The 27,010-nt window shown below is 49.3% G+C and overlaps 1 protein-coding gene across 3 annotated transcripts in view; it reads left to right on the top strand.

Moving 5' to 3' along the window:
* The window catches only part of unc5a (unc-5 netrin receptor A), a 123,117-nt gene that overhangs the window by 61,113 nt on the left and 34,994 nt on the right, over positions 1–27,010 (top strand). For 2 of the 3 annotated variants that reach the window (XM_056600861.1, XM_056600859.1), the window contains exons 3-5: positions 11,704–11,847; positions 13,979–14,082; positions 15,827–16,007. In XM_056600861.1, coding sequence (XP_056456836.1) covers positions 11,704–11,847; positions 13,979–14,082; positions 15,827–16,007 — 429 coding nt within the window. Of the gene's footprint in view, positions 1–11,703; positions 11,848–13,978; positions 14,083–15,826; positions 16,008–19,393; positions 19,562–27,010 lie in introns of all 3 variants that reach the window. The other variant, XM_056600858.1, reaches the window with a different exon arrangement.

Here is a 27,010-nt window from a genome sequence, read left to right as displayed (position 1 = left end):
ATTATCAGTGGAGCTCTGAAACTATTTCCATTTTGTCTTTCTTGTTGTTATTGTTGATGCTTTTGTTGTGGATGTAGGAAATGGAGTTGTCTTCCTATTCTTCACAGGTCAGTTGAAGAGCGAACGGTCTCTTTGACGATTGTGCTCTGGTTGCCGAGCGATATGGTCAGGCTATATTCATCATGTATAATCCTCAAGTGTCCATTTAATTCCTATTTATGTAAAAGACAACGATGACTTGGAAGGACTCACTCGGCTTGTATCTGAACAGTTGGACCGTATTGACTGCTGTCGACCGTAGATACCACTTCATAAGCCTTTTGTGCGGATAGATTTTCTTTACCCTTTCTCCGAAAAACCCTCAAGGTAAGACAAGAATGTCTGTCAAAAATGAAAGGTAAAGGTTGTAGAGTAGAGCAGAGGAGAGAGAGTCATACTATACCTTGATTAGGTGCTGTAAGAAATAAAGCATTAAATGGACCGTATAATGAATGCATATTCAGAGCTGTATGGTAATGTGGTCATATCAGGACATGGCTTATGGCCAACTGCAGAACATTAATGGTAAATTCAAAATGATAAACACTAGAATCTATATTCTAGGATTCATTTTTAATTGTATTATTTTTGACTAACTATTGAATTGTATAATAATAGCATAATTACATTTTCTTGGACATACTTTGAGTAGATCAGAAGTTCTGTGTGCCATGGTGTTCCAGGCTAGTCTACACATCGGGCTTCCCAGGATTCCTTTCAAGATGGATAGCCAGTAGCCACTGTAGTCGATAACGAGCGAGTGAGTGGATGAATGAGGGTGTGAAACACTCCATCGTCGGTTGGCTTATGGCCAAGAGAGCATTTTGAATTAAAATCCTACTGTAAGCAGAAGAAAACCCAAAGCAGAGGAAACATTTATGTGTTCATGACAATTTAATAATGATAATAATGTTGGCATAAAGAGTATATGTAATTTAATAGAACAAAAGTAATAACATAGCGTATGCCAATCTTGATATGTTTTTTTCAATGATTTTGACAACCAGCAGCCACCAAAACGTTTGTGGGAACAAAAGAGTTGCCCTTCGTTACGTAGCCTGCAATCACATGAACCCCACTCCCCGCCATCTCATCTCCGCCTTCACAAAAAACTGTTGAGGGTGGAGAACTACATTTCCCAGGCTGAATGAATCCTCCCTTCGAACACTGACAAGATCCAAAATGGAGAAAGAAAATAAGAACCCCCAACTGTAACCCATTCCTACCCTCCTGCTTCAGACGGCAAGGAAACAAAACACATTGTACAGCAATGTGCCGTAAATGTGAGTTCACCTTATAAATCTCCTCTCTCTGAGCCTCTGAAACGATGGCAGCGAATGTCATGAGAGAGGAGAGAAGAAAGAGAGAGAGGGGGGGGGAGAGAGAGAGAGAGAGAGAGAGGGGGAAGAGGGAGAGAGAGAGAGAGAGAGGGAGAGAGAGAGCGTTTTGTTGTCAATCAACACCTGCTCCGCTCAAATTCGTTTAAAAATAGTGGAAGCTTGAGGTCTAGTGAGCGGTCTGACAGCTAAGTAGTCCTGGGAGACGGCTTTGATTGGCAGAGGAACTACTGACAGGAGTTGCTGACAGTAATGCGGTGTGTCTCCGGGCCCAAAGAGATATTCAATGTAGGCATTTCATGCACAAGTTTTCCAAAATCCTTGTGCACGCTCATCACTTATTAATCTTAACTAGATATCTTTCATGGTCAGGTCTAATTTAACAAGGGTGTTTTTATTTTATTTTCCAACAAGCAGATAAATTGTCTAAAAAGTCTTGTAAAATGCTGAATAGAAAATAAGTTAATGTTTTCGAGTTATGGTGCTGCAAAGCAAAAGGGGGTTGTGGATTGTATAATGGAATGCAAAAATATTAGTATAGCCTCTTGTAAGCATATTTTATAGTGCAGCACAATTTAATTGTCAATACATAACGCTGCATTAATCAAGAACACAAACAATCACAAGCACAAACACACACATGCACACATTGCAGGCACAAATGCACACACTCTCAGACACAAACACTAAGACATGCCCAGAGAGTTTGATCAAAGGGCCGGGTGCTTGTTATCATCTTCTGGGTAGGCTACTATGAGACTAGGAGAGGTGAGGGAGCGGAAACAGTTTCCACGGTGCAAGTAAAGTATTTCCATCACAGCTCATGTCAAACCACATGGCCAAAGTAATTCTTAGCTTTTCTCGTGGATGCACCTTGTAACCACTGAAGGAGCACTTTGCTACTTGTGGTATTGAGGACTAGTTTTTTTCACTTTTAATTGTTTGATTGTGTTTTAATTTGTTCTGTCTTGATCTTTAAGGCTGGAACAAAGCCTGCGTTTCTTCAGAGGATTTATTCTCTCCATCAAAAACACTAAAGACGTAATCCTTAATACATGAATTATTATTTTGTGTAATTAGTATTAATCAAATGTATGAGTAAAGAATACTTCTTATTGCAACTACCTCTTTTGCTTAAGACTTTATAAAGTTTATCTTTACTCAAATTTAACTTTACTTCCCCGTGATTCATTTCAGACAGGTCATAAAAATACACTGCAGATCCGAATTGCGATTGCAAAGCCCCAAAAGAGCAGCAACAAAACTGTCGACGGTTTTAGAAAGATTTCACAGCCTCCGTGATCCCTCTAGCAGTTTACCTAACACTGTTGTTGTGGCGCTGGATATTTACATTCGCCCCCACACACCTTCATTGGATTACCATAAATAAATGAATACTCTTCTTCAAATCCAGTCAATGCGGCTGGCCACTGGCCCAAAATGGCAACGGGAGCTCGCAAAAAGGGGGATTGGGTGGTAAAATAAAAAAATAAAATAAATGCAATTTGGATGGCAGGGAGCAGGCGCTGACAATATGGCAGCAAAGCTGTCTCACCTGAGGCAGTCTTTCCTTATTTACTTTGACGCCCAAAGCCATGTCACACAGTGGGGGTGGAGAGACACCCTCGCTAGCTAGCGAGACAATCGCGTCTCTCTGGAGCTAACGCTGGATCAGATCCGCTCGGCGGGAGCGCAATGGAGGCGAGCTCCGCACGCCCAAGGCCGTCACCTCTGATGATGTTCTCGTTTGAGTGTCGGACAAGGTGTGCACGGGAGATAAAGGATAAGTATAGGCGCCCGGGCAAGACGTGGGAACGCCGCCGCGGTAATCCGGGAACGTTTCGGCGCATGCCGTCGTGTTTGGGGGTGTGGGGGCGGGATTGGAAGAGAGGGGGGGGGGGGTCAGGATGTCTGGAGAGTAATTACAATGAGGGCAACGTGATGAATCACAACGGTTGAAGAAAGAAATTGAAAAAAAAAAAAGAAGAGGTAGAGGGGGAAAAAAAAGAGAGCTGTGTGTACACGTTGAAAGGTTAGGCAAACTAATTATGCGGCCACGCGAATGGAAAAGCCAGTGCTTTGCATTAATCTTCATTTAATGCGATCAATACCCGTCCGATAATTAGTGAGTGGTGACCCGGCTCTCTGTGTTCCAAATAAAATGCAAAACTCATTTGCTCGCTCGCCTTCCCTCTCTGATGTCTGTTTACGCGCGCCCGCTTTGTGCGGCGGAGAGTTCTGTAAATCAATTCATTATCACGTCTCGCCGTGTGCGAACACCTGCACCACGGAATATACAATGGGAGTATTATTTCTGTATGCGTCGCATCCTCGTGAGAGATCCGGTGTGCGCGGGATGGCGTGCAGCGAGAGAGCGACTAAACATACCGGCTCTGTTCTCCCCCTCGCAAAGATCTCACCCCCAAGAGGGAGATGCCAAAACGTGTAAATTGTGATTATTTACGACAACAAGAATCGTAAAAAGACAACGATATTCTATCTGCCCCCGAGCCCCACTCGTCATAGGCTGGCAGCAAATTGGCGTAGCGTGCGGCTCGCTGCTTTGTTAGATTAATCCCTTGACCCCCCCCCCCCCCCCTCGGACCCCTCCCACCCCCCTGTGACATTGGGCAGCCGTAAAAGATGACGCAATCCACTTTTTAGTAAGTGACAATCGGTTGGTGGATGGGTTTGAACTCGCCGCGGCCCCCAAATCCGGCCTCCGCTCAAGGACTGCTGGAATGGGCTGCTATGGAAACAGACAAACAAACACCCACAGCGGTGCCATGAGCCCAAGGGGAGACGGTAAACCACATAATGCACTTTCGTCGGTCCGTGAGATAAAAAAAAAATGATCTGAATCTGAAATGTTTTTTCTTTTCTTTTACCGTTTGCGTGTTTCGTGTTTTAAAGTGGAGCGAAGAAGCGCCCATGCCCTCCGACGGCTCCTTGGAGTGGCATTGGACTGAGAGAGGGGGAGGGGGGGCAGATTGATTGGTGCGCTCCCCCAGCGCCTGTTTGTCAGCCATGAATAATCTGTAACGGCGTTCGCACCGTTGCGGCAGGGGCCCTGGCCCCGCTCTTACTCATTGTGCAGAATGGACAGCTCAATCAAAGGGGAGGCACTTCAGGAGCCTGGTCGTAACCGGCGGCGGGGCCTTGACCCAGAACACTGTCCTACTGACTCAGCCGCAGCCCCGTGGCGGGGACACGCCTCTGTATCCTTCCGGGCGCCGCTTTTTTTTATTTGGATATCCATGGCGCCTCTTCTGTTTCCTTCTTTAAATGATCGGCTCGGATGTTATTTCTGTCCTCTTCAGTCTCTCTCTCTCTCTCTCTCTCTCTCTCTCTCTCTCTCTCTCTCTCTCGGCCTCTCTCGGCCTCTCTCTCTCTCTCGGCCTCTCTTGCTGTTTCTCTCTCATCCTTTCTTTGCTCTCTTTTACTCTTTCTGTCTGTCCCTCAGCCCCCTCCCTTCCCGCCCTCTCCCTCTCCTCCTTTCTCCCCCTCTTCCTCCCTCCCTCTCTCTGTATTAAGGGAGCCATGCGTCACTCAGAAGGCCACATGGTCCATTGTCCCCGGTCAGGGACATCATACACATCAACCCCCCCCCCCCCCCCCCCCCCCCCCCCCCCTCCTTCAGGCAGTATCAGTGTCCACGCATGGGGTGTCTGCGTGTGACGAGCAGCAGCCTTCTTCCCCGCCCATCAACCGGCAACACCCACTCTACATGGTAATGAAAGTTGGCGAGAGGGCAAGCTTTGATGCGGTCGCAGGCCTTGATGAGCTGCAGGGATTTGGCCGTTGGCCTTAACCCCCCCTTAAGCCCCCCCCCCCCCCCCCCCCCCGCCGCCCTCCCGGAGTTCTCACCTCTACCTGAGATTGGTTGCTTCGCCCCTTCAGGGACATTATTAACATCGTTTCTTTTTTTGTTTCTTTAGCTTCTTTTCCCTTCAATAACTTTCGCTCCGAGGCTCTATCACTGTTGTTTTTCTGAGGGAGGGGGGGAGATGGGTTGGCGGGGTGGGGGCTGAAAGAACCCAGTTCACAGTGTGTGGCTTCACCTCACTAGGCCCTCGACTGGGCGGAAAGGGGCTTAGCAGCAAAGTCCTTTGTTGTCCCTTCCCACCTCCGGTGAAAGGAAACGGCGGCCATTTTGCAGTGGCTGCCGATAATGACATTTATGTCATCAGGTACAATGAGGGGGGGGGTGGGGCACACAGCCTTTCCCGGACAGTGGCTCCTCAAATCCCACCCTCTGTGTGTCTGTGATGTCTTTGCTACCGACGTGTGTGTGTGTGTGTGTGTGTGAAAACCTCCTCTTCTATCGGCCTGTGCCACCTCCCTCCACCACCCCTAATCCCAGGGTAGTCGCTGATGAATCCCCCCGGCCACGCACGCGCGCCGGGGATGCAGCCCTAATTGAATTTCCCTCCTCGACCACAATGAACACACACTCCGAAAAAAAAAGGGTGGCCGCACGTTACAGTCTCCGCCTTTTGATAAGCAAATGACCCCGACGGAATTGAGGTCAGCGGCTGCGAAAACAAGAGTGCGGGGGAGAGGAATGGAGTCCCGCGCTCCGACCGGCCCAATATCGACTCGGCCGGGATTGAGTCCGATGATGTTTGCCCTCGGCGCTGCTCAGCCCATTGGCACTTGAGGAGATTCATCTGTCACACACACACACACACACACACACACACACACACACACACACACACACACACACACACACACACACACACACACACACACACACACACACACACACACACACACACACACACACACACACACACAGGAGAAAGACACACACACAGAAGGACACACAAACACACACTCACACACACACACACACACACGAAAGACCCCCCCCCACACACACACACACAAAGAAGGAAGACACACACACACAAACACACGTGCAATCAAAGACAGACACCGCACATGCACACACAAACACACCCACACAAACATACAATCAAAGACAGACACAAACGCATGCACACACAAACACACCTACACACACAAACAACACAATAACAAAGACAAACACGCATGAACTAAGACTCACACACACACACACACACACACACGGATATATATATATATATACATACACATGCACCCAGAGTCAAACAAAACCAAAATACAATGAGTGTTACAGAAATGAGAACCAGCTCTCTGAGTGTGTTTGTAGATGGCGATTGTGTTCCGTTCACACGTTTAAATTGAAATCCCATATGTGATTGACGGCCTCCTTCTGCCCCATCCAGGGAAGGAAAAGAACAGCGGTAAACACAAAACTTTATTCAACCTGATGTACACTTTGACAACAAAAGGGGATCTTTTCGCCAGAAGGGCACTGCGCCTGTTTCCCACTATTTATTCATCTCACCGCCATCCATCTTTCCTCCTTCTCTATCCCTCCTCCTCTTTCTTTTCCTGCTATTCCATCCTGAATTGGAGAGAGAGAGTTAGAGAGAGACACTGAGGACAGCGAGAGGGAGAGAGGGAGGGAGGGGGAGGGAGATGGACACTGCTATCAAAAGCTCTGCAACATGTTTGTGTGTTTGCTGCACCTGCGCCCTGTAGACCCCCCCTCTCCGAGGCGTCGTCCACGGCTGTTGTTTCCCGTGGGCTGTGTATGCCGCCCCGCTCACTACAGCTCACTAAAGCTCGCCCACACACACTAGTGATTGACGCCTCCATGCTGAGCATCTCCACTCACTCACGATGACTTCACCCTCCTTACCGCGGGCTGAGTGGGTGAGACGGAGAGATTTCTCTACGTGTGTGTGTGTGTGTGTGTGTGTGTGTGTGTGTGTGTGTGTGTGTGTGTGTGTGTGTGTGTGTGTGTGTGTGTGTGTGTGTGTGTGTGTGTGTGTGTGTGTGTGTGTGTGTGTGTGTGTGTCCTTGTGCGCAGACAAGCGTGCGTGTGCGTGTGGAGGAAGAGGCCTTGCCTATGTAAGCCCGTGAGCATGCCTCCTTGGAGTGTGAACATACACATTTTCCTGAATTTGATTCACATTCCTACACATTTAGGCTCTGACTACTATCAACTTCTGCGGGGTCATGGTCCTCCGGGGACGGGGACGGGGACTCTCTCCGCCCACCTGCTATCGCCCCTCCATTTAAAAACACAGGGCTTACAACTATGTTCAGAATTTATAGTGGTGTCAGTAATTTAATCACATGTTTAAATTTTTCACCGGGATTCATAGCGCCTGGGGACGGGCAATGATTCTTAAACGGACTGTATATCAAACTAACTGCGGGGAGATTCATGTCATGGTTTAATTATTATATAACACCCTGTAGTAACTGCAGGCTCACTATTTAGCTTTAATGGGTGAGTACATTTGCTTGCGTCTGAATGCCATCCGTCATACAATATCAGCCCTGTTTTTTTCTTTTCCTTTGGAGCATCCATTTCGGCTTGACGGTCATTTGGGTCAGGAAGTGAGAGGTTTCTTTTTATTTGAGTCAATACGTACCGGTCGTAAGAACAGAGGTCATAGTGCTCGAACAAAGCTAGAATGTTATATGTACTCGAAACAACACCAAAACTCCCAACTCTTTGGATGAAAACAGAAAAGATAGCTATGTTTGCACCCTGGGCTAGCTGCAGGCTCCTTCTGTTTTCTCCATGAAGGAGACGCTGATGAGATTGTTTTTGTCTCAGTTATTAATTGGAGTGAAATTGGACAGTGGAGTGACTCACTCAAAGCCGGTTTACAGGTTTATGTTGCTGACAAAGAAAACAGGTAATTATGGAGACAGGAAGAGATAAGCAAGCTGAATGCAATTACCTAGGCTTCAAATTGGATGTCTTGGTATTTCTCACCTCTGATTCCTGTTGTTCATGCTTTACATCTCTCTGTGGATCTTCATTCCCCCCGAAAAATTCTGCTATTCCTGGAACGCCTTTACCTGCTGTAACAAAATGTTTGGTTTAGCATTCCCAAAACAAATCCACCGCATTATTTACATTTATATGAATGCTAATCTGCCATGGCGTTCCCCCTAGAGTTAAAATTTGCAAACTATAAATAAATACATCAATAAATATGTTTATTGTTTTTATTTATAAATCCAATTTTGGTGGTTATTTTCATTTATTTCTATCTATCTTTTTCGATTTGTGTTTTTACCTCACCTATGTACCATAACGTACCGCTGTAGAGAAAGGGGGCTGATAGCACACAGTTTTATTAATGCTCAGAGTGCAGCTCGTGGCTGCCTCTGCTCAAGAGCTAGTCACTTAAAAAATAAAATGTGCTTACATTGGTTCCTGTTTGTGTTATTGCATTAGCTGTTAGCTATTAGCGTGTCTACGACAGCCATTTGTGAAAATTGTTTGACCTCCAAAAAAAAAAATCATTTTGAAAGTGTATCAGGAGGGATGCATCCTCCATCACCCTGATTTATAAAAGTAGCCAAAGAGATGTTTTAATATCATGCAAATTATCCACTGGATGGTGATTAGTGGGTTCCGTTTTCAGGGTCGAAGACTATTCGGTACATTTTGCTGCATCGCAGTTCTGATGTCACCACTGTCACTGATTCCGACTAACTCATTGTGCTCGGGGAAACTGTCATGAGGGCAGAAAAAAACCTGTCAAAACCCGGCACCTGTCTTTGGCAGCTTTGACAAACTCTCTTTTCCCGCGGGACCGACAATATCACCAGTGCCGGCTAGAATCGGGCCCCATATAGACATAAACACACCTTGCCTCGCATAAACGACTCACAAAAATACTTCTATTTGGCTTAAATGAATCCATCATATTTATAGAACACAACATATACCTTCTGCCTGTTTCCTAACTGCCATTTTGGGGGATTCAGCGGCCAATGGAAGAGGCGTGGGCCGATGCATAGATAAGAGTACAGCGAGTGTCAACAAATGCTTTTGAGTAAATGTCGGCTGTAATACCACTCACGACTGAGACCTTAAGACACTGTGTGTGTGTGTGTGTGTGTGTGTGTGTGTGTGTGTGTGTGTGTGTGTGTATGTAGTACCTCCTTACCAGTGTGTGTGTAGAACCTCTTACAGTTGTGTGTGTATGTGTGTGTAGTACCTCTGACAGCAGAGTGTGTGTGTGTGTGTGTGTATAGTACCTCTTACTGTTGTGTGTACTGGTGTGTCCTCTGTATCACATGCACAGAGGTCAACGTCAGTCTACTGAAGGCCCTGCAGCGAAGCTAACGGGAGCTAGCGCAGAGCAGCGCTCTCTAAGCCTGGCTATGAAGTCACAGAGGATTATATTAAGGCGAGGGATCAGGTCTGATTCTCAACCATGGCGGATGCCTCTCACGTATTTATCCCCTGTACTTAAACCGGATAGATGTTGTGTTTAAAGCGGGCGTGGGCTCGACATGTCAGGCCAAATGTCCCCATAGACATGGAACGGGGGATGTTTTAGTTCTGTATCAGTATCATAGAAGCAGTCGGAAGAGGTCTGTCGGTCTGGGGATGAGCAAAGAGACGTTTTTTTTATGGTTTAAATGTTTATTTCCTCAGCGACATTTGCTATACTTGATCCAAAAGATGAAAATGAAATGATTGCGTGGTGGATTTCAGTAAAAGGAAAGCTTCTCCAAACACATTAAGGGGAAAAACAAAATGGATGGCCTCATCCTTTCAGTTGAAAGCCATTTTTTAGGAGGAACATCATTGGGCCTCAAGAGTAAATAGTAACAAAAAAGATACAGATAATCCCTCAATGATTTTGTGTTGCATATGCCCTTCTTTGTGCGTCTGTTTACTTTGGTGCCGGCAAGTTCAGGCGAATGCTGTCGATAAAAGATGCATATTCATTGGAGGGCTCGAGGCGTTGGCGGGTAGGCTTAAAAATAACAAAGTTCTCGTCGCGTAATAGATATATTGTCAGAAGGTTTTCCACATTGAACAGCACTTTAGGTGAGGTTCATAAGCAGACGTGTGGATGTTTATCTTTGCTCTGTGTTAGATCGTCTGACAATCCGTCTGACTTACTCATTCCCTGTTTGATTTAGAAGGTTTTAGGGAGTAACAGAAGGAGACAAACGCCTACATGGATGGTGCTGCTGCAAAGTTCAAGTTTTCAGCGTTAACTTTACTAAACAATAACTGATAACAAACGGACAATAGCTGAGGTTATATTTTTTATATTATGTTATTATATTTCCATTTAGTGTGTGTGTGTGTGTGTGTGTGTGTGTGTGTGTGTGTGTGTGTGTGTGTGTGTGTGTGTGTGTGTGTGTGTGTGTGTGTGTGTGTGTGTGTGTGTGTGTGTGTGTGTATATTATAAATTGTAAAAGGAAAGTATGAAATTGGTATAATCTTTGCTATTGAGAAACGGGTTATCAGATTATGGTCGAATAAAAAGAGTAGCGTACTTTGACAATGAATAATCCATTATAAAGTAGTGGAGCTCATGAGTCACGCCTAAAAGTTACAATGGAGATTTGTCCTCGCCGTGCACGATGTGCAAAGGTTACCGCTCGCCGGCTATACGTTTACAATGTGAGCTACTGCCGTATGTGTGCCGCTGCCATGGAAACATCTCTACGAGGCGTTGTGATGCAGAGAGATAAAGCTATAATCTCTGGGCCGAACGGGGGGGATATACGTCCTCGGATGCTAGGCTGTGTGTGGGCACTTTTAAACAACAATGGAAACAACAGTTATACAGTGAGTTAGGAATACAAATGGCGACCTTGTGTTGGGTTAAGGCAGCAGAATGTTTTTTTTACTCTTTCCTTCTCCCTTCCGGGGTAACTGGTTTATCTTTCTTTGTGGAAGGTCCTCTATAAAAGACCCTCACTTTCATCTCGGAAAAAGGCTATTTAGTCGCGCGTGGCGCTGTGTCGCGCGAGTATCATTTGGTTTGGAAATAATATACAGTGAAGGGGGGGAAAGTGGTTCTGGATGAGTCCCCCCCAGTTTGTTTGTAAGTGTGTTTAGTGCTTTCCCTTTATTCGCCAAATGACTGCGCCTGAGACCATGGTTTAAACTGTTGCTTTTTCGCCGCCCCCCCAAATTACAGCGAGCTGCTTTTGGGCCCTGCGTGTCACTCTCCCGAGTTAACAAGCACCCTGTTTAGATTCGATTATGGTCTGCCTGCTTGATATTCCAACACCACTTCTTATTTCCCGCTCCCTTTTTCTTTATCAGGACCGGATCCTTTAAAGGATCCATGGCACTTGTTTCTTCCCCTCACATTGACAGAATTAAACACTTTTCCTTTCGAGATGACCTTTAACCTCACAGCTCTCCCGACGGAGAACTGCTCTCTCTCTGTTTGACGTTAATCGTCCTTTTTCGTCTGTTTTTGTCCAGCCCTTCCCATCATGCAGGTGAAGATCGACATCACCCGGCAGCAGGTGGAGAAGGTGTTCGGGCTGGATCAGTACTGGTGCCAGTGCGTGGCGTGGAGTACCACGGGAACTCAGAAGAGCCAGAAAGCCTTTATCAGGATCGCCTGTAAGTGAGGCTTCAACACAGTACACTGTAATTATCAGCAACAACAACAGTACATTGTGTTTGTCTACTACCGCATGAATCTGCTTATTGGGGGAGGTAGATGGATATCATGCCTTTTCAGGTTGAAGTCTGGCTAAAAAAGAGAAAGCGACACCATTATCATTCATGACACACGGCTTATTACAAAGATCACAGCGTTATGAAATCATGCTCCCGAGATGTCACTTGAGAGAGAATAAAAAAGGACAGGGAAAGAGTAATACATCTGTTTGGACGCAAAGTCAAAAAAAGAAAGTGCAGCAGTCAATTTAGGTATTCATGAGCATATTTCTCACCAGATACAGTACAGCCAGCAATGATCCCTATGATGAAAATATCTGAAATGAAGACGGGTTTGAAATTTATAGCCGCGCAGCCATCGTAAATCTGTCTTGGGAACACAGATGCACCCTTTGCTGCTGCCTCGAAAACTTTATTAGAAGAAACCATTTTAAATCTGAGCTTCTTTTTTTTTTTAATGCTCCCTCTATTAATTCAAACATAAATATGCATTATTCCAGACAGGCCTTTATGCAGTGCTGTCTTTGAGAAGTGCCGGGCGTTTTCAAAATACACACTCATTATCCAACCTTGTTTGAGCTCAACAAAGTCAGTAAGATGTGAGATAAGGACACGCATGTGTTTAATCTATGAACACACACACACACACACACGCGCACGCGCGCTCTAACAGAGGACATCTGTGAATCTGGAGGTGCACACATGCACAAATCCATTCCAGCCCTCTAGGCTTCTAGGCCTTATTAAGTGTCCTCCAGTCGCGTTAGATCGCCTTCAGTGAATATCACAAAGTGTTCCACACGGCGCCGTAATGCCCCCTTTGGTATTAGCCGCCATGACACCAACATGTGTTTATGGAATACACCAGGGGGCCCGCAGACATTTCCTCGGCCACTAGATTCCCAATAATACTATTAGTTGTTGTAGGACATACATCACACTGCTACTACACACCAAGTCCAAACTGTAGACCTGACTCTCATCTCCTCCAGGTTAACTCTTAGCCTGCATGCCTCTTATAGGGTTGGTCTCACGGGACACATTGCATACAAATAGCCATTTCTGGTTCATTTATTTATTAACACATCGTGTATGTGTAAATTCTTGACATGTACATGCCTGTCATGTGTACTATGTGTTCATTCTTTATATATCTTTTCTTTTCTTTATTCGCCATCAACCAAAATAATATACATTTGGGGATTTCACTGCTTTTAGTGTGCATGCAGCTAGGGAGAGAGGGGGTCTACACTGGCAGTCCATGTTTTTCTCGTCACAGTGATGTGAGACCAAAGCCACGGATCACGCTGGAGTGAGAGTGAGTGCATTCAGGCGGGCTTGCAGCCACCTTTGTCTGCGCTCTTCAGGGCTTGGTTACTTCCTGTGGTTCCTCCCAGGCCCTCTCCCAACGGGGCTTGCGGATTGTGGGGATGGGAAAGTGGACCGAGCTGTGTGTGAATGTGTGTGTGTGTGTGCACGCATCATGTATGCGTGTGTGTTCATATTGTGTGTATGTGGGAACACGCATTGTGTGTTTGTGTGTTAGTCTGTATCCATACGCATTGTGTGTGTGTGTGTGTGTTTGTGTGTGTATCCACACACATTGTGTGTGTGAGTGTGTATGTGGGTGTTCAGGCATTATGCATGTGCATTAGTCTGTCTTCATGTGTATGTTGCACAGCAGGGGATGGGGGTGGGGGTTAGTAGTAATGCCATGGCTTTAGCATGATTTAGCCGGTGCTGCTGTGTGGGCCCAGGCGAGAGTGTGCACAGAGGTCTGTAATAATCAGCCTGGCTCGGGCCCTGACCCCTCTGGGACTCATTTAGCAGCCGGAGGGCAACAGGCTTCCATGTCAAGGCCTTTCCGCTGCGGCATAAACGAAAGAAGCTGTTTGGTTTAATGCTTGGGGTGTCACGTGACGCTCACCAGATTTCCTGCCGGATTAGGTTTGTCCTTTATGTTTTTTTATATCGCGATAGATCTGTTGTGTATATTTTTTATTATCTTATTTTGTGTGTTTTCTTTTTTCTTTTTCTTTTTTTTCCATGACCATCTCCTGCGCCGCTGCAGACCTGCGGAAGAACTTTGAAGAGGAGCCCCAGGGGAAGGAGGTGACTCTGGACCAGGAGGTGTTGTTGCGATGCCATCCTCCCGAAGGGGTGCCTCCGCCTGAGGTGAGAGAGAGAGAGAGAGAGAGAGAGAGAGAGAGAGAGAGAGAGAGAGAGAGAGAGAGAGAGAGAGAGAGAGAGAGAGAGAGAGAGAGAGAGAGAGAGAGAGAGAGAGAGAGAGAGAGAGAGAGAGAGAGAGAGAGAGAGAGAGAGAGAGAGAGAGAGAGAGAGAGAGCGCTCAACTGAAAGGTAGCCAGTTATTTATAGGTGCATGTCTCGCGTACCTTTGCCCTTCGTTCTCATTCTCACGTCAGACATCAAAACAAAAGGGAAAAATAAATAAATAAAATGGTTGGGTCTAATGTGGACTAAAAGCCTTCAACAGGGGGAAATACACGCACGCACTCATATACCCATGCATGCACGCACATACACGGCACGGACAGATAAATGGCGCTTTTAATTATTCCCGCTTATTGATTTATTATCCTTTTTACATCGCTGAAAAGCCATACATCACGTTGTCTCATCACATCATTCAGAAGGAGCTCGGAGGCTTCTTTCCTGGGCTGGCACCTCTAAAGGCCTATATATAATTAATGGCTCCATTTGCCTCACCCGTTCTCCCTCTCGCTCTCCTTTCTCCCTTTTCACTCCCCCCTGTGCACTTTCTTTCCTTGACCACCTTCTTTCTCTTGTTGTTTCGTTGTTACTCTCATTCCGTTCATTCACTCTTTGGTCTCTCCGGACAGCATTCTCTCTCTCTTTCTCTCGCTCTCGCTCTCTCTCTCTCCCCCTCCCTCCCTCCCCCTTTCTACCTTCTACTTCTCCATACCATCCCCCCTCCTCCTCCCTGCACACATTGTGTCTCTTGGAAGAGAAGGGTGTGTACATTGCGGAGGCGAGGACGGAGGTGTCTGTATGTAGAGCAAGGTGAAGGCCAGCTGCTCCCACTGGGTCCACGTGCGGCCGCCCGCTCCCATGTTACAAGCTCACACACTCAGCACTCCAGCGGTTGTGACACAAAGCGTGCCAGGCATTAGCACCCACACACACACACACACACACACACAACCACACACACACACACACACACACACACACACACACACACACACACACACACACACACACACACACACACACACACACACACACACACACACCTCCCACCTCCTGCAGAATACACAACAGCCACAGTATAGTAAAAACGTATGCAGGGACAGTGGGGTTTGGGGGACAAGGGACTAGCTGGAGAGAGCAAAACAGAATGCACAACACAAGCATGTGAAGGTCGCCATAGGAGGCTGTTGGTAGGTGGGGGGAGGGAGGATTGTAAACCAAAAAAAAAAGCCCTATGGCGTGAGGTCACTGCATTCACCGGCAGTAATACAAGTTCCTGTTGTGTCGGCGTCGGGCCAAGAGAGAAGAGGACAAGGGAAGCGTTGAGTGTGTAGGCTGACAAAAAAGGCTGGACAAGGTCCAGGCTGAATTGTTTCCAGAGAGCAGTGCGCGCCCTCACTAGCCCTGATCATCAAATGGCCGCTCTCCTGCAGCTTGAGTAGGGGTTGTTCAGTCGACACAGGAGCGACAGCTCCTTTACGGACAAAGCACTACAGAACACATTTCTCCAAGTGTTTGGTTAGTGCGGTGGTTACATCAAATAGTGTGCTATGTTACCCTGTATGGATTTAACATCCGGGGCACTGTTGTGGAAGCTGGCTAATGCTACTGAGAGAGGAACCGGCAGGACGTGTGCAGTGGAGGTGTGGACCTGTAGTCAAACACTAATATGTGCTCCCCTTACCAGGTGGAGTGGCAGCGGAACGAGGACGTGTTGGACCCGGCCAGCGACCCCAACTTCTTCGTCACCGCCGACCACAACCTCATCATCAAGCAGGCGCGCCTGGCCGACACGGGCAACTACACGTGCGCCGCCAAGAACATCGTCGCCCGCCGCAAGAGTCCCTCAGCCACCGTGGTGGTCTATGGTAGGTGACCTTCTCGCCCCCACCTAGTCTGATTCCCGTTCCAGCAGCCAGGATCTGCAGTGATGCATGCCACCGTGAAATAACAAAAGGTATAGCTGTTGTCGGGTTTCTGTGTATCTTGCATGTGACCTTCGGTGCATTCCAATAGTCGTTTCTATAGTGGTACGGCTCGCCCCCTTGCTTCCTAAATTCTCCAAACATGCTCCTTTAGCGCCATTATAGCCAAATGCGTAGTAAGTGAGAGGAGCGTCTTAAAAACGAGCTGGCTGAAGCTGCTTTCGGATCGTGGCTACATCAGTGTACCCTTCACCAGAAGTGCTTCGTAGATTTGACGATGGGACGTATGCCCATAGAGCCTCCCTGAAGACTGTGATTGGCCGAGATCATAAACGGTTGCCTTTGCAGCTCTACTGGCTCGTTTCCACACAGCTCCTTTCCTGGTGCTAGCCCACTTACTGAACTTCACTTCACTTCACACCTCCATGAGGGTATAGCGAGTGAGCAATAGGAATCAGGATGTAGGAAAAGGTTTTGAAATGCACCCCGTGTGTTAACTCGTGAATCCAAGTAGTAATGGTGGTCCTGGTGGTGGTGATGGCGGGGAATGCATTGCAGAAAACCCTGGGTGTGCCTCTCCCTTGCTAAGTGAAAATGTCATAGCACTCCTCCGATAACTCTAATTGTCATTGCGACGTGGAGCCGCTTACTGGAGACCTTTTCCGGTGACGCACTAATGATTAGCTAGATAAACACGAGGGCATTAGAAATTGCAAAAATAATGATCACCTTCAATAAAATACGCTACAGGTGACGCACACACACACAAATACACACACACAGAGAGACAAAGACACGGACAAAGACACAAATCAAAACTGACACACTGCATCCGCAGCCTCAAATCAGCAATCAGCAATCTCTTTCCCCCTCCTTTGTAGCGATGCCAACGGGAGGCAAGGAATTGAATTAACAGCAAACTGTAAATAATGACTAGGCTTGATAAGCACACTGACCTTTATTAAAATGCGAAGGAACAGCACATTTTCTCTCGCCGAGGCCTCCCTTGGCACGAGTACTACTTAGGTGTGCATACATTACTGCCTGCCTTAATTCCTGGGTACATGCTAAAGAGAAACGGAGAGACCCTCACCTCAGAAGGAGTGATGAAAGCACCGTCGAGTGTGTGGGCTATACAGCGAAGCACGGTGTGTGAGCTGTGACCCTGGGTTGGCTGTGATTCGATTAAGGCGTTTAGGTGCCTGCGAGTTGAGTGCCGTAAATGGAGGGCAATATTGTACTGTAATGAAATCATCTGTGGCTAAATATATACTGTGGGCAATGGCCGTTTACTACTTAAGCTATATCACTGTTTTAACTGTGATATGGCGATGGGAGTATTGCTAGGGTGCAGTGTCTTGCATTTAGCTACGTTTTTTGGGGATACAGTATCATAGTGTGGAGGAAACATAATGTAGTTTCTGAGGTCTTATTTTTCAACAACAACACATCCCCTGAGCATACTAAGTGGATGTTTGGTTCTTTTGAAGTCTGGAGCTGAAATAGATAGTAGATAATAGATAGAAGTCATAGAACGCCCCCTTGGTCACCTTCTTAGTCCTGTTATTCAAATTCAATCTCGGAGCCTTAGAAATGATAAACAAATTGCAGGCGAGTTCAAAAATATATATTTTTTTTTAAATCACACTATTCATGGCAAAATAACAAACAAGTAAAACCCTGGCAGTGTTAATTTAAATAACTCAATGGTGGAATGCTCTTTCAAATACAATAATGTGTATACCATCGCTCTGTTCTTGAGGATAAAAAAAACAACGATGCCTATCTTTAGCCATCAGAAGTTCTAGGTATGGAAAATCATTATAACCTCACTTACTTATAGTGGGCTCAGGGAATAGGCGGGCAGAAATGCATTTTAACAAGGCCCGGCTGGTGACTGCACTCTGTGCTAAGAGGTAATCAGGGGCAGCGTTGCCTGGCAATTTGCCTCGCTGTGGTGGGCAATCAATCGCATAGAGAGGGCAAGGAAATGATTCAGCCACGGCAATGAGAGCGCAAGAGATAGACAAAGAGAGAGAGAAAGAGAGCGAGGGAGAGAGAGAGAGCGAGGGAGGGAGAGAGAGAGCGAGGGAGAGAGAGAGAGCGAGGGAGGGAAGGAGGGGGAGAGGGAAGGAGGGAGGGCAGAGAGAGAGAGAGAGAGAGGGAGAGAGGGAGGGAGGGAGAGAGAGGGAGAGGGAGGGAGAGGGAGAGAAGAGAGGGAATGGGAGAAGAGAGGGGGAGAGGGAATGGGAGAGGAAGAAGAGAGGGGGAGAGGGAATGGGAGAGGAAGAAGAGAGGGAATGGGAGAGGAAGAAGAGAGGGAATGGGAGAGGAAGAAGAGAGGGAATGGGAGAGGAAGAACAAGGAACAGCAAGAGATCGAGGCACACCGCCGGTTCCAGTCAACACTTGGAGTACCCCTTGGTCGGTCGGCGGCTGGGGCAGGCGCCGTGGTGAATACAGGAAGGAGTTGATTAGAACTAGCTAGATTTGATGCAATCACCTGCCATGATCCAGTTGTACAACAGCAATTATGTCCCCGATGGCTGGCGAGGGTTCAAGGCAAAAGTGCTTTGCCCTGCGAGGGGCTATTCAGTTCAGCGTGAGGCTGTTATAACAGGAACTCAGTTTGAGCTGCATTGCCTTTTACTGTCAACCCTATACGGGAATTGAATGTGACTGCCTGTTCCCTGCTCTATCATTTCAGGAGCACTTACGAGAGGGAGTCAAGAATGAAATGCGAAGGACTTTGTATTCTCAGCGGTTCGGTTGTGTAGGGGGTACGACTTGAATAGCTCTAATTGCGGCGTACCTTGATAGCTTTGTTATTCAAGAAAAGCACAAGCTTGGGCCACTGACAAAGTGGCTCCAAGCATATTTCTTTTCCTGACCAGGTCCTTTCACTGTTAGCGCAATTGTCTTGGCAGGGGGGCTCTGACGTTTGCCATTAACATGTTGAGTTCCAACATGTCAGGTGGCCGTGTAATGTCCAGAGCCTTGTTATGAAGCCAGCGGTTGCGGGTCATGGAGCCCAGAGAGCCCCTCCTGCATGGGGCTGCCCCTTAAGCCCACCTAGCCAGGCCAGTGCAACAAAGAGAGCACACAGCATCGGTCACACTCTGGTCCCCCTCTGCACGACTCTTCTCCTTTTGGTGCATGTCAGGTAATCCTGGCTGCTCTCTCCCCCCCCCCCACTTCATCCCTCGCTCCCTGACTCCCACCCCTCCCACCCCTCCCTCCCATCCTTCTCCTTTCCGCATCCCTTCTATCCTCCACAACCCCCCCCCCCCCCCCCCCCCCCCCCCCCTTACCCCGATGCGGGCCGGACAGTCAACGGCGGCTGGTCCACGTGGACAACGTGGTCGTCCTGCAGTGCCGTGTGTGGGCGGGGCTGGCAGAAGAGGAGTCGCAGCTGCACCAACCCCACGCCGCTGAACGGAGGCACGTCCTGCGAGGGGCAGAGCGTCCAGAAAAGTGCCTGCGTGGCCACCTGTCCAGGTAACAGCCCGAACCGGGCTCCGCCCCGAATTCCACCGCACCGCAAACCGTAGCCGTAGCGCTTTTCTCGGCTTCCAGTGGCTTCTTCTTTCCGGCCCCGTTGTCTGCATCTCACGGCGGGCAACGCCGTCTCATGTTTGATTCATTTTTTTTCTATCGTTTGCCTGCTGCGGTTTTTGCATCTGTTGCGTAGAGGTGTTTTTTGTGTGTTTGGTGGTGCATCTGTTGTTTTCCCCCCTACGATTCCGGTACACCATTTGTGGTTCATTTGGAGAACTTTATTTCTTTTGCTCATATCCACGCCTTTGCCTGCTGCACTGTACGACCGCGAGCTCTCGCTGTTCCCCCACCGCCTTCTCAGGCCAGACGTGGTGCGAACCACTGCACTGTGTCCAAGCACCCTAATACATCTGTGATGGTTTGGCCGCCCGACCCATGTAGTAAATCCGTGGGCTATAAAAAAAGCTGAATTGCAGCAGCAGTCTGTGAGCTATGTTTACGTGTTCGGAGTTAAGGCGCGTTTGATTTGCCTGCCTGCTCCTCCCCTGTGGGGGTTGTGTTGGCGAGGCAGGGAGCGTCATGGCTGATGCTGAGCACTTCATATCGATCCTTGGCAGTCTGAAATGGAAGTTAGGCTCGCTTCATTTGCGGGGGCCCCAGCTCGGGCCCCCCTTGACAGAGGGAGAGAGAGTTGACAGAGAAACGAGAAGGGGAGAGAGAGAGAGAGGGAGAGAGAGAGGGAGGGAGAGAGAGAGAGAGAGGGAGGGAGAGAGAGAGAGGGCGAGTGAGAGAAAGAACAAAGGCAAAAACACAAAATAAAGACATAGATGAAATAACACAACCTAAGAGGCAGCCCAGCGGAAAAGAACCAAGAGGGAGAAAAATAACAAAAGTTAAAAGTATCCGCAGAAACATTACAGAGAGGGCTGCGGACTGTTTACACAACCACTGTGTGTGCCAGTGCCGCGGGCGGGCCGATGTGTTTGGTGGGCATTGCATGCGTAATGCAGTCCTGCTGACCGCAGGAGAAATCTCTCTCTTACGCTCAGTAAATGGCAGGAGGAGGGGAACCCAACACCTTTGGCACCGGGGGTTCGCTCCTGCCTGTCCATAGCAGAGGTTATCGCCTGCACAGCCCAGCCCGGGGTGTCCCCTTACACATCTCCCATGTAAAGACATCAGCCGCCGCCGCTCGCCAGTATAAGTAACAGTCCCCTCCCTCCCCCCCCCCCCCCCCCCTCTAACCCCCGGAGGACTGCTGCAGGAAGACAATAGAAGCACTGTTTGTGCGGTTGCGTGTGTGCGCGTGCACACGCGTTTTGTGCGCGCGTGCGTGCCTGTGCGTTGCGGGCTTCGCCGCCGCGCCGGGAGTCAATTCCGAGGGATTGGGATTTATCAACCCCGAAGCAATGGGCAATGAAATTATTAAGGGGCGCCCAGGGACGGGCCGGCCCGGCTCGCTGGAGGGAGGGCCCGCTGCGCGGCTCCGACCTCCAGCAGCAGCTTATAGAGATGAATGTCAGCGTAGAGCCCCCCCCCCCCCCCCACCCACCCCCATCCCCACTCCTACTACCTAGCCCCTCTCACTACCCACTACCCCTCTCTTTTCCCCCCAAGGGGCGGGTTTGTAATTTCAGCCCTTGGTGTGCTTGGATCGAGATTGCACGGAGCCCGGCCCGGGGAGCGGATCGGATAGGGGGGGGGGGGCCCTTTGCTTCCCGTCCGGGTTCTGTTGATTGGACGAGAGCTCTGGCGGCGTCGGCGTGGTGGCGGGCCGCCTCGCACCTCCCCCGATCCCCCCCCGCCCCCCCAATCTCCGTCCCTTCCTTTTGTTTGGTAACAGAAGGCACTGCCCCCCCCCCCCCCCCCTTCCCCGCCCCCACCCCCCCCTACACCTTTTCTCCGTCACCTGTTTTCTTTATTTTTTTTTCACCTTGTGACAGCCCTCCGCTCTGCAGGGACAGCTCCAGCTGTCTTCCTGACGGGCGAGAGTCGCTGTCAGAAGACTCGGTTCCCCACGCCCCCCCCCCCCCCCCCCCCCGTTAACCCACCCCCACCATTCCCCACCCTCCGATGATGATGGGGCTGTTGTCTCTAATCAGGAGCGGCACCGCGGCCGCGGCCTGCACTCAGCGGAACACCTCCGGAGACAACCTCCCCCGTCCCCTCCGTCCCCCCCCGGACCCCGCCAACCTTCACCCCCTCCCACCCCCAACACTTCTCCCGCACACCCGCCCCCCCGCTAAGATGCAGCGATAGCCTCCTTCCTTCATTTGTCATGTGCCACGGACACAGCCACAGAGCCAGCCAACCCCCCCCCCCCTGCCCTGCATGCTCCAGTTGGACCGTTCGACTAATATGGGAGCGTATGAATCGTGATGATCAGGTTGGATGAATGCAAGCGGGGAGTGGTTGCTGAGGGGGGGGGGGGGGGGGGGGCTGTGTCTGTCACACGGGACCTCATGTGAAGCGAGCCCCCCCTGGCCCACGGCGGTCTCGCGTACGCAGGTCGGTGCAGAAGCGGAGCTAACGTTAATTAGTGTTGCTCGTAGGACTGCACTGCCTTTTTCATTTGGTGGAGAGGGGCTCCACGAGGTGCACAGCAGACAGTGATTTCAGACCGTTACGTGGAGAGAGGAGAGACGAGGGGGAGAAGCTGAGCAGAACGAGGTACACAGGGGAGAGAGGGCGGGGGGGGGGGGGGGTACTGTAAGAGTGTGGATAGATCACGCTATTCATTGAGACTCATCTGACATGGTTTTCGGAGGATGTCGTCTTTTTTGTTTTGCAAGTACCACCTGTCAAGGCTCTCCATCTTTTGTTTCGTTCTTCCGTCGGCGCTGGTGCATTTGTTTTTCAGCTCGACAATTAAAAGCAGGTCTGGTTTCCCAGAGCTAATTGTCCTGATCCTTTGTTGATCATTATTTAGCCATTGCGGAGTCTAGCCCTTTTCGGAGCTCAGATCTTTTGTGAACGAGGTTACAGAGGAGGAGATAACAGGAGTTGCAGAATCTCGTTAATACCTGGTTGCCGACTGTGTCGGTTTTGTCAAAAAAGCATCGCCTTCGTCTCATATTTACCCCCTCCGGCCTTCAGGGAGACATTGACATTGTCAAAGGAGAAGAAAAAAATAATAAAAAATCGGAATGTCAAACAAACCAAACAAGGGTTTTAGTCGAGCAAGACATCGCCCGATGTATCCTCTCTGTGGTGGTACATTTCTCTGTTCCTGTAGCTCGACGGCACCGAGCTACAGCCACGCTCATTACCGAAGCGGCCATCGCAGTTTAGCCCAACTAGTAAGCAAACCTCTTTTTTTTTTTTACAGCGTGATGCTCCCTCATACAGGACAGAATGTGATCATTTGTGCAGCATATTCAGTCTTTGAAGTGTTTAATGAGTGAGGTGTGGACCGCCTGCTGCGCGAGTGGCAGGGCTCGCGCGGGGATGACGGCGGAGGCGGAGAGTGACGTTGAGGCCCTGGGCCATTCTGCAGCACAGCGTTCTGCCTATCACGTTCTCTCCTCCCGTCTCACTCCATCCGTTTCTGACTCTTGCCCCTCTCTTTGTGCCCTTTTGTCTCTTCCCATTTCTTCCTCCCTCTATCTCTCTGAATCTCTCTGACTCTGTCCACCTCTTTCTATCTCTCTTCTTTTGTGTTCCCTTTGTCTATTCTCTCTCTCTCTCTCTCTCTCTCTCTCTCTCTCTCTCTCTCTCTCTCTCTCACTCTCTCACTCTCACTCTCACTCTCACTCTCACATTCTCTCTCTCTCTCTCTCTCTCTCTCTCTCTCTCACTCTCACTCTCACTCTCTGTCTGTGCCCTCTTGTCTTTGCTCTCTGACTGTTCCCGGAAACATCCCTTATAATGAATCCCCCCCCCCCCCCCCTCCCTGTCTGTTCATTGACTTCACCGCTGCATTGACTTGTGGTCAGGGCCAGGCAGGGTGTAGTCTTGATAAAATGTCAGACAGGGCAAATGTTCGGCTCACACCAGCCGTTACCGCGAAAGAGGCACAGGGCAACTCGAGCCTGAGAGGAAGCATGTCCTCACGTATTAATGTTATTTGTGAGGTTCGCATTTTATTTATAGATTTTCTTTGCTGAACAACATGACACCTGCGTGCGCCTATGACTGCACGCCACCGCATTGTCTCTAAAAACAGAGGCCTAACTTGAATAATTAAAGCTGTGTACTCAACCCCTAGGCTGGCCGGGGGAAGTGGCATATTTGGAGGGGAAAAAACATTACGGGGGGGGGGGGGGGCTGCTTGTCTAGGCTTATGTGTGAACGGTGTGTGTTGGGGTTCTTCCTATGAAAACACGGATTAACTCTGTTAAAGTGTGTCGTCTCTTAAAGTGTCAGTGAACCCACTGTTTCAGCTGGATCGCGAAGACTTAAGAGATTAAAAAAAGAATGTGTTTCTGGGCTTGGAGTTCTACTAAGGGGAGGGCCGTGTTAACGATCCACAGCAACCGTGTGATACCTTTTTGAGTACCGTTGTTGGTGTATGAGCGTTATAATCAGCGACATTGTAGAAATGTTTACACTATGCGTGTCCGGGATGCCTCACCCTCTCACGGGCCCTCTCTCTCCGCAGTCCAACACCACCCACCCGGGCAGAGCTCCACACATCCACCCAACGAGGTGATCCTCGGCCGTAGCCTCAATGAGCATACAGACAGGCCCCTCCACTTCCATCACCAGGAGGCCGTTACCCGCGTCGGATCCAGAGTGTTTTTGGGGGAGTCCGGCCCTCTTGTAGGGGGTACTCTACCCGTGACTGGTTGATCCCTTCCCCCCTGTTAGGGGGGGGGGGGGGGGGTACTCGAATACCTGCGTATGGTTTGAGCTCTTCCTCTTCTCAGGGGTCCTCCACCCTTATACGGTGGAGTGCTTCCTCGTGTAGGGGTACTCTCCCCTAATACGCCTGAGTGGCTCCTCTTGTAGGGGCCGCTGGCTAATTCTCCCCGGCCGGCGTTTCTGTGAAAGGCCATTACGCGACGAGGAGCATCGACCGGGCGCCACCCGTGCTCCGACAGGACAGTGGGGGTGGAGACGGGGGGCCCGCTGACATCAGACATAATTGTCCACCTCCCCGTCTCGGGGGGGGGGGGGGGAGGGGGCCCGCGGGGTTCCAATGATCTCGGAGGCTGTGTCTGTCGAGCCCGGGCCCCATTGTCAAGTGTGAACAGCGAAGGCTTTTTTTCTTTTTTTGTGTAGAAATGGGGCTCCCCGCACACAAGGCGCGGTCGGGGGCCTCTTTTCTTCCGCTCTTGTCAACATGTCCAAATAGTCGCGCGGCGCTGCGCCATTGTGAACCGGGCCCCGCCTCTCCGCCCCCCCCCCCCCCCCCCCCCGGACCCCGGCTCTAGCCCCCCGCCCGTTGCGAGGCGTGATTGAAAATCTGAAATGGACGGCGGTGACAGCCACTCTTTAGCACGGGGGGGGTTTTGTTAAGGAACCGCGGTAGCCCGACGGCCGCCTTCAGTCCATTTTTATTCCTCTTGCCCCTGCACAGGCTGTCATCTCACGGGGCGGCGGAATAAGGAGAAAAAGCGAGCAGTTTTTCGTTATCGGATTTCGACAAGAGGGGAGAAATATTTTTTAAATAGCGCCAGCGGCGCTATTGATTGACTTCGATTGGCCTAGGTGAGGCAGAGGATGTGTGTGCTTGTATTGATGTCAGAGCTCCGCCTCTGATCATATGTAAGCCCGGCATCACAGAGGAAGCCCATCAAACGCTGGCTTCTGCAAGTACAGCTAACATCAGTCGTCTGTCTTTTAGTTTCCTTTTTATTTTTTTCTTCTATCCATCTGCTCTGCATAACAGCGGGTCCTATCTTGTTTTCCCTCACCTCGCCGCCGCCACCCCGCCGACCCCCCCCCCCCGTTTGTCTCGTCCGTCGGCGATGCAATTTGCTTGGCCATTAGTCTTGGGTCTGAGTAAGGAGGAGTTGAATTCATCACCTCGTACCGGGCAGATGTTGATCGGGTCGCTCTCTTTATTTTCCCAGCGGTGTGGGTAAACCGAGGGGGCCACATAACATATTCATTAGGATGTAATTCTCTATTCAATCATACTCATCCGCGGCCCGGATAATAAGCCCACTGGTCCAGGGATAAGTCCACTCAATGCCAAACAAGGACAATTATCTGATTGGTGCTGAACCCGCTGCCAAATACAACTGACAGACACCCCAGCTGGGTCACTGCACGTGTTGGTGTGTGTGTGTGTGTGTGTGTTTCTGTGTGTGTTTCTGTGTGTGCGTGTGTGTTTGTGTGTGTCAATTAAGCACATGAACGCGCACGTTCATGCCTACCTGCATCTCAAACGCTATCAAACAATAATACACACACACACACACACACACACACACACACACACACACACACACACACACACACACACACACACACACACACACTCAGATCAGCTGATTGCAGAGCAGACACATCTGCATGCTGCTATAGAACTGAGCTGTTATACACACACACACACACACACACACACACACACACACACACACACACACACACACACATACTAACACACACATAAGTTCCCGCCTGTAGCATACCATACAGTGTTTTTTTCTTTTTAATGTCCTCAGCCCCTCTGAGGGACTATCTCTGGAACCCAATAACATCATTATTCGCTTCCATTATAGTATAATGGCCGTCGCACTTTGAATAATAGCGGGCTGTAGCCCCCATGTTTTATTAACTAGAGCTGGGGCATAGCGTTGGGTCAGATCCCTGCTCTGAGGGTCATACCCCCCCCCAACCTCTGACCGGCGAGATTAATGAGCTCCATTGCTCCCACACTATAGGTCAACCCTGTACATGTGTGTGTGTGTGTGTGTGTGTGTGTGTGTGTGTGTGTGTGTGTGTGTGTGTGTGTGTGTGTGTGTGTGTGTGTGTGTGTGTGTGTGTGTGTGTGTGTGTGTGTGTGTGTGTGTGTGTGTCTGCTTTTGTATTAGCAGGCGGGTGCATGACGAAATGTATATGTCTGTGTGGATGTGCAACGCATTTCTTGCAGTTATTTTGTGAGATTGTCATCTGATTACCTCCACATTTTCATTTGGGGGAGAGAGAGGGAGGGAGAGAGGGAGAGAGAGAGAGCATGTACGAGAGAGCATGTACGAGAGAGGTAAAGAGAGATAGTGAGGGAGAGAGATAGAGAGAGAATGGCGGTCTTTCCCATGAGAGCTCATTACTGCTCCTTTTCCCATTAGCCCTGTAGTCACCTTCCCCAGGCCCTCCGCTGTGTCACCCTCAATATCAGTCCCAGCCACCCCAGCCTCCATCCCCGGTCGCAACGCCAAATTACCTGCACCTTTTGCAAAATGGCCTCTCTCAGGCTCTGCGTGAACTAAAGTGGCTGATATATTTTGTAGCCCGGGTAACCTCGCAACCATAACTAACCTTTTTTCCCCGGGCTTGATT

The sequence above is a fragment of the Gadus chalcogrammus genome, chromosome 10, assembly GCF_026213295.1.
Source record: "Gadus chalcogrammus isolate NIFS_2021 chromosome 10, NIFS_Gcha_1.0, whole genome shotgun sequence".
Taxonomy (NCBI): domain Eukaryota; kingdom Metazoa; phylum Chordata; class Actinopteri; order Gadiformes; family Gadidae; genus Gadus; species Gadus chalcogrammus.
Note: the sequence above shows the minus strand (reverse complement) of the source record. Positions and strands in the feature narration are given on the sequence as shown.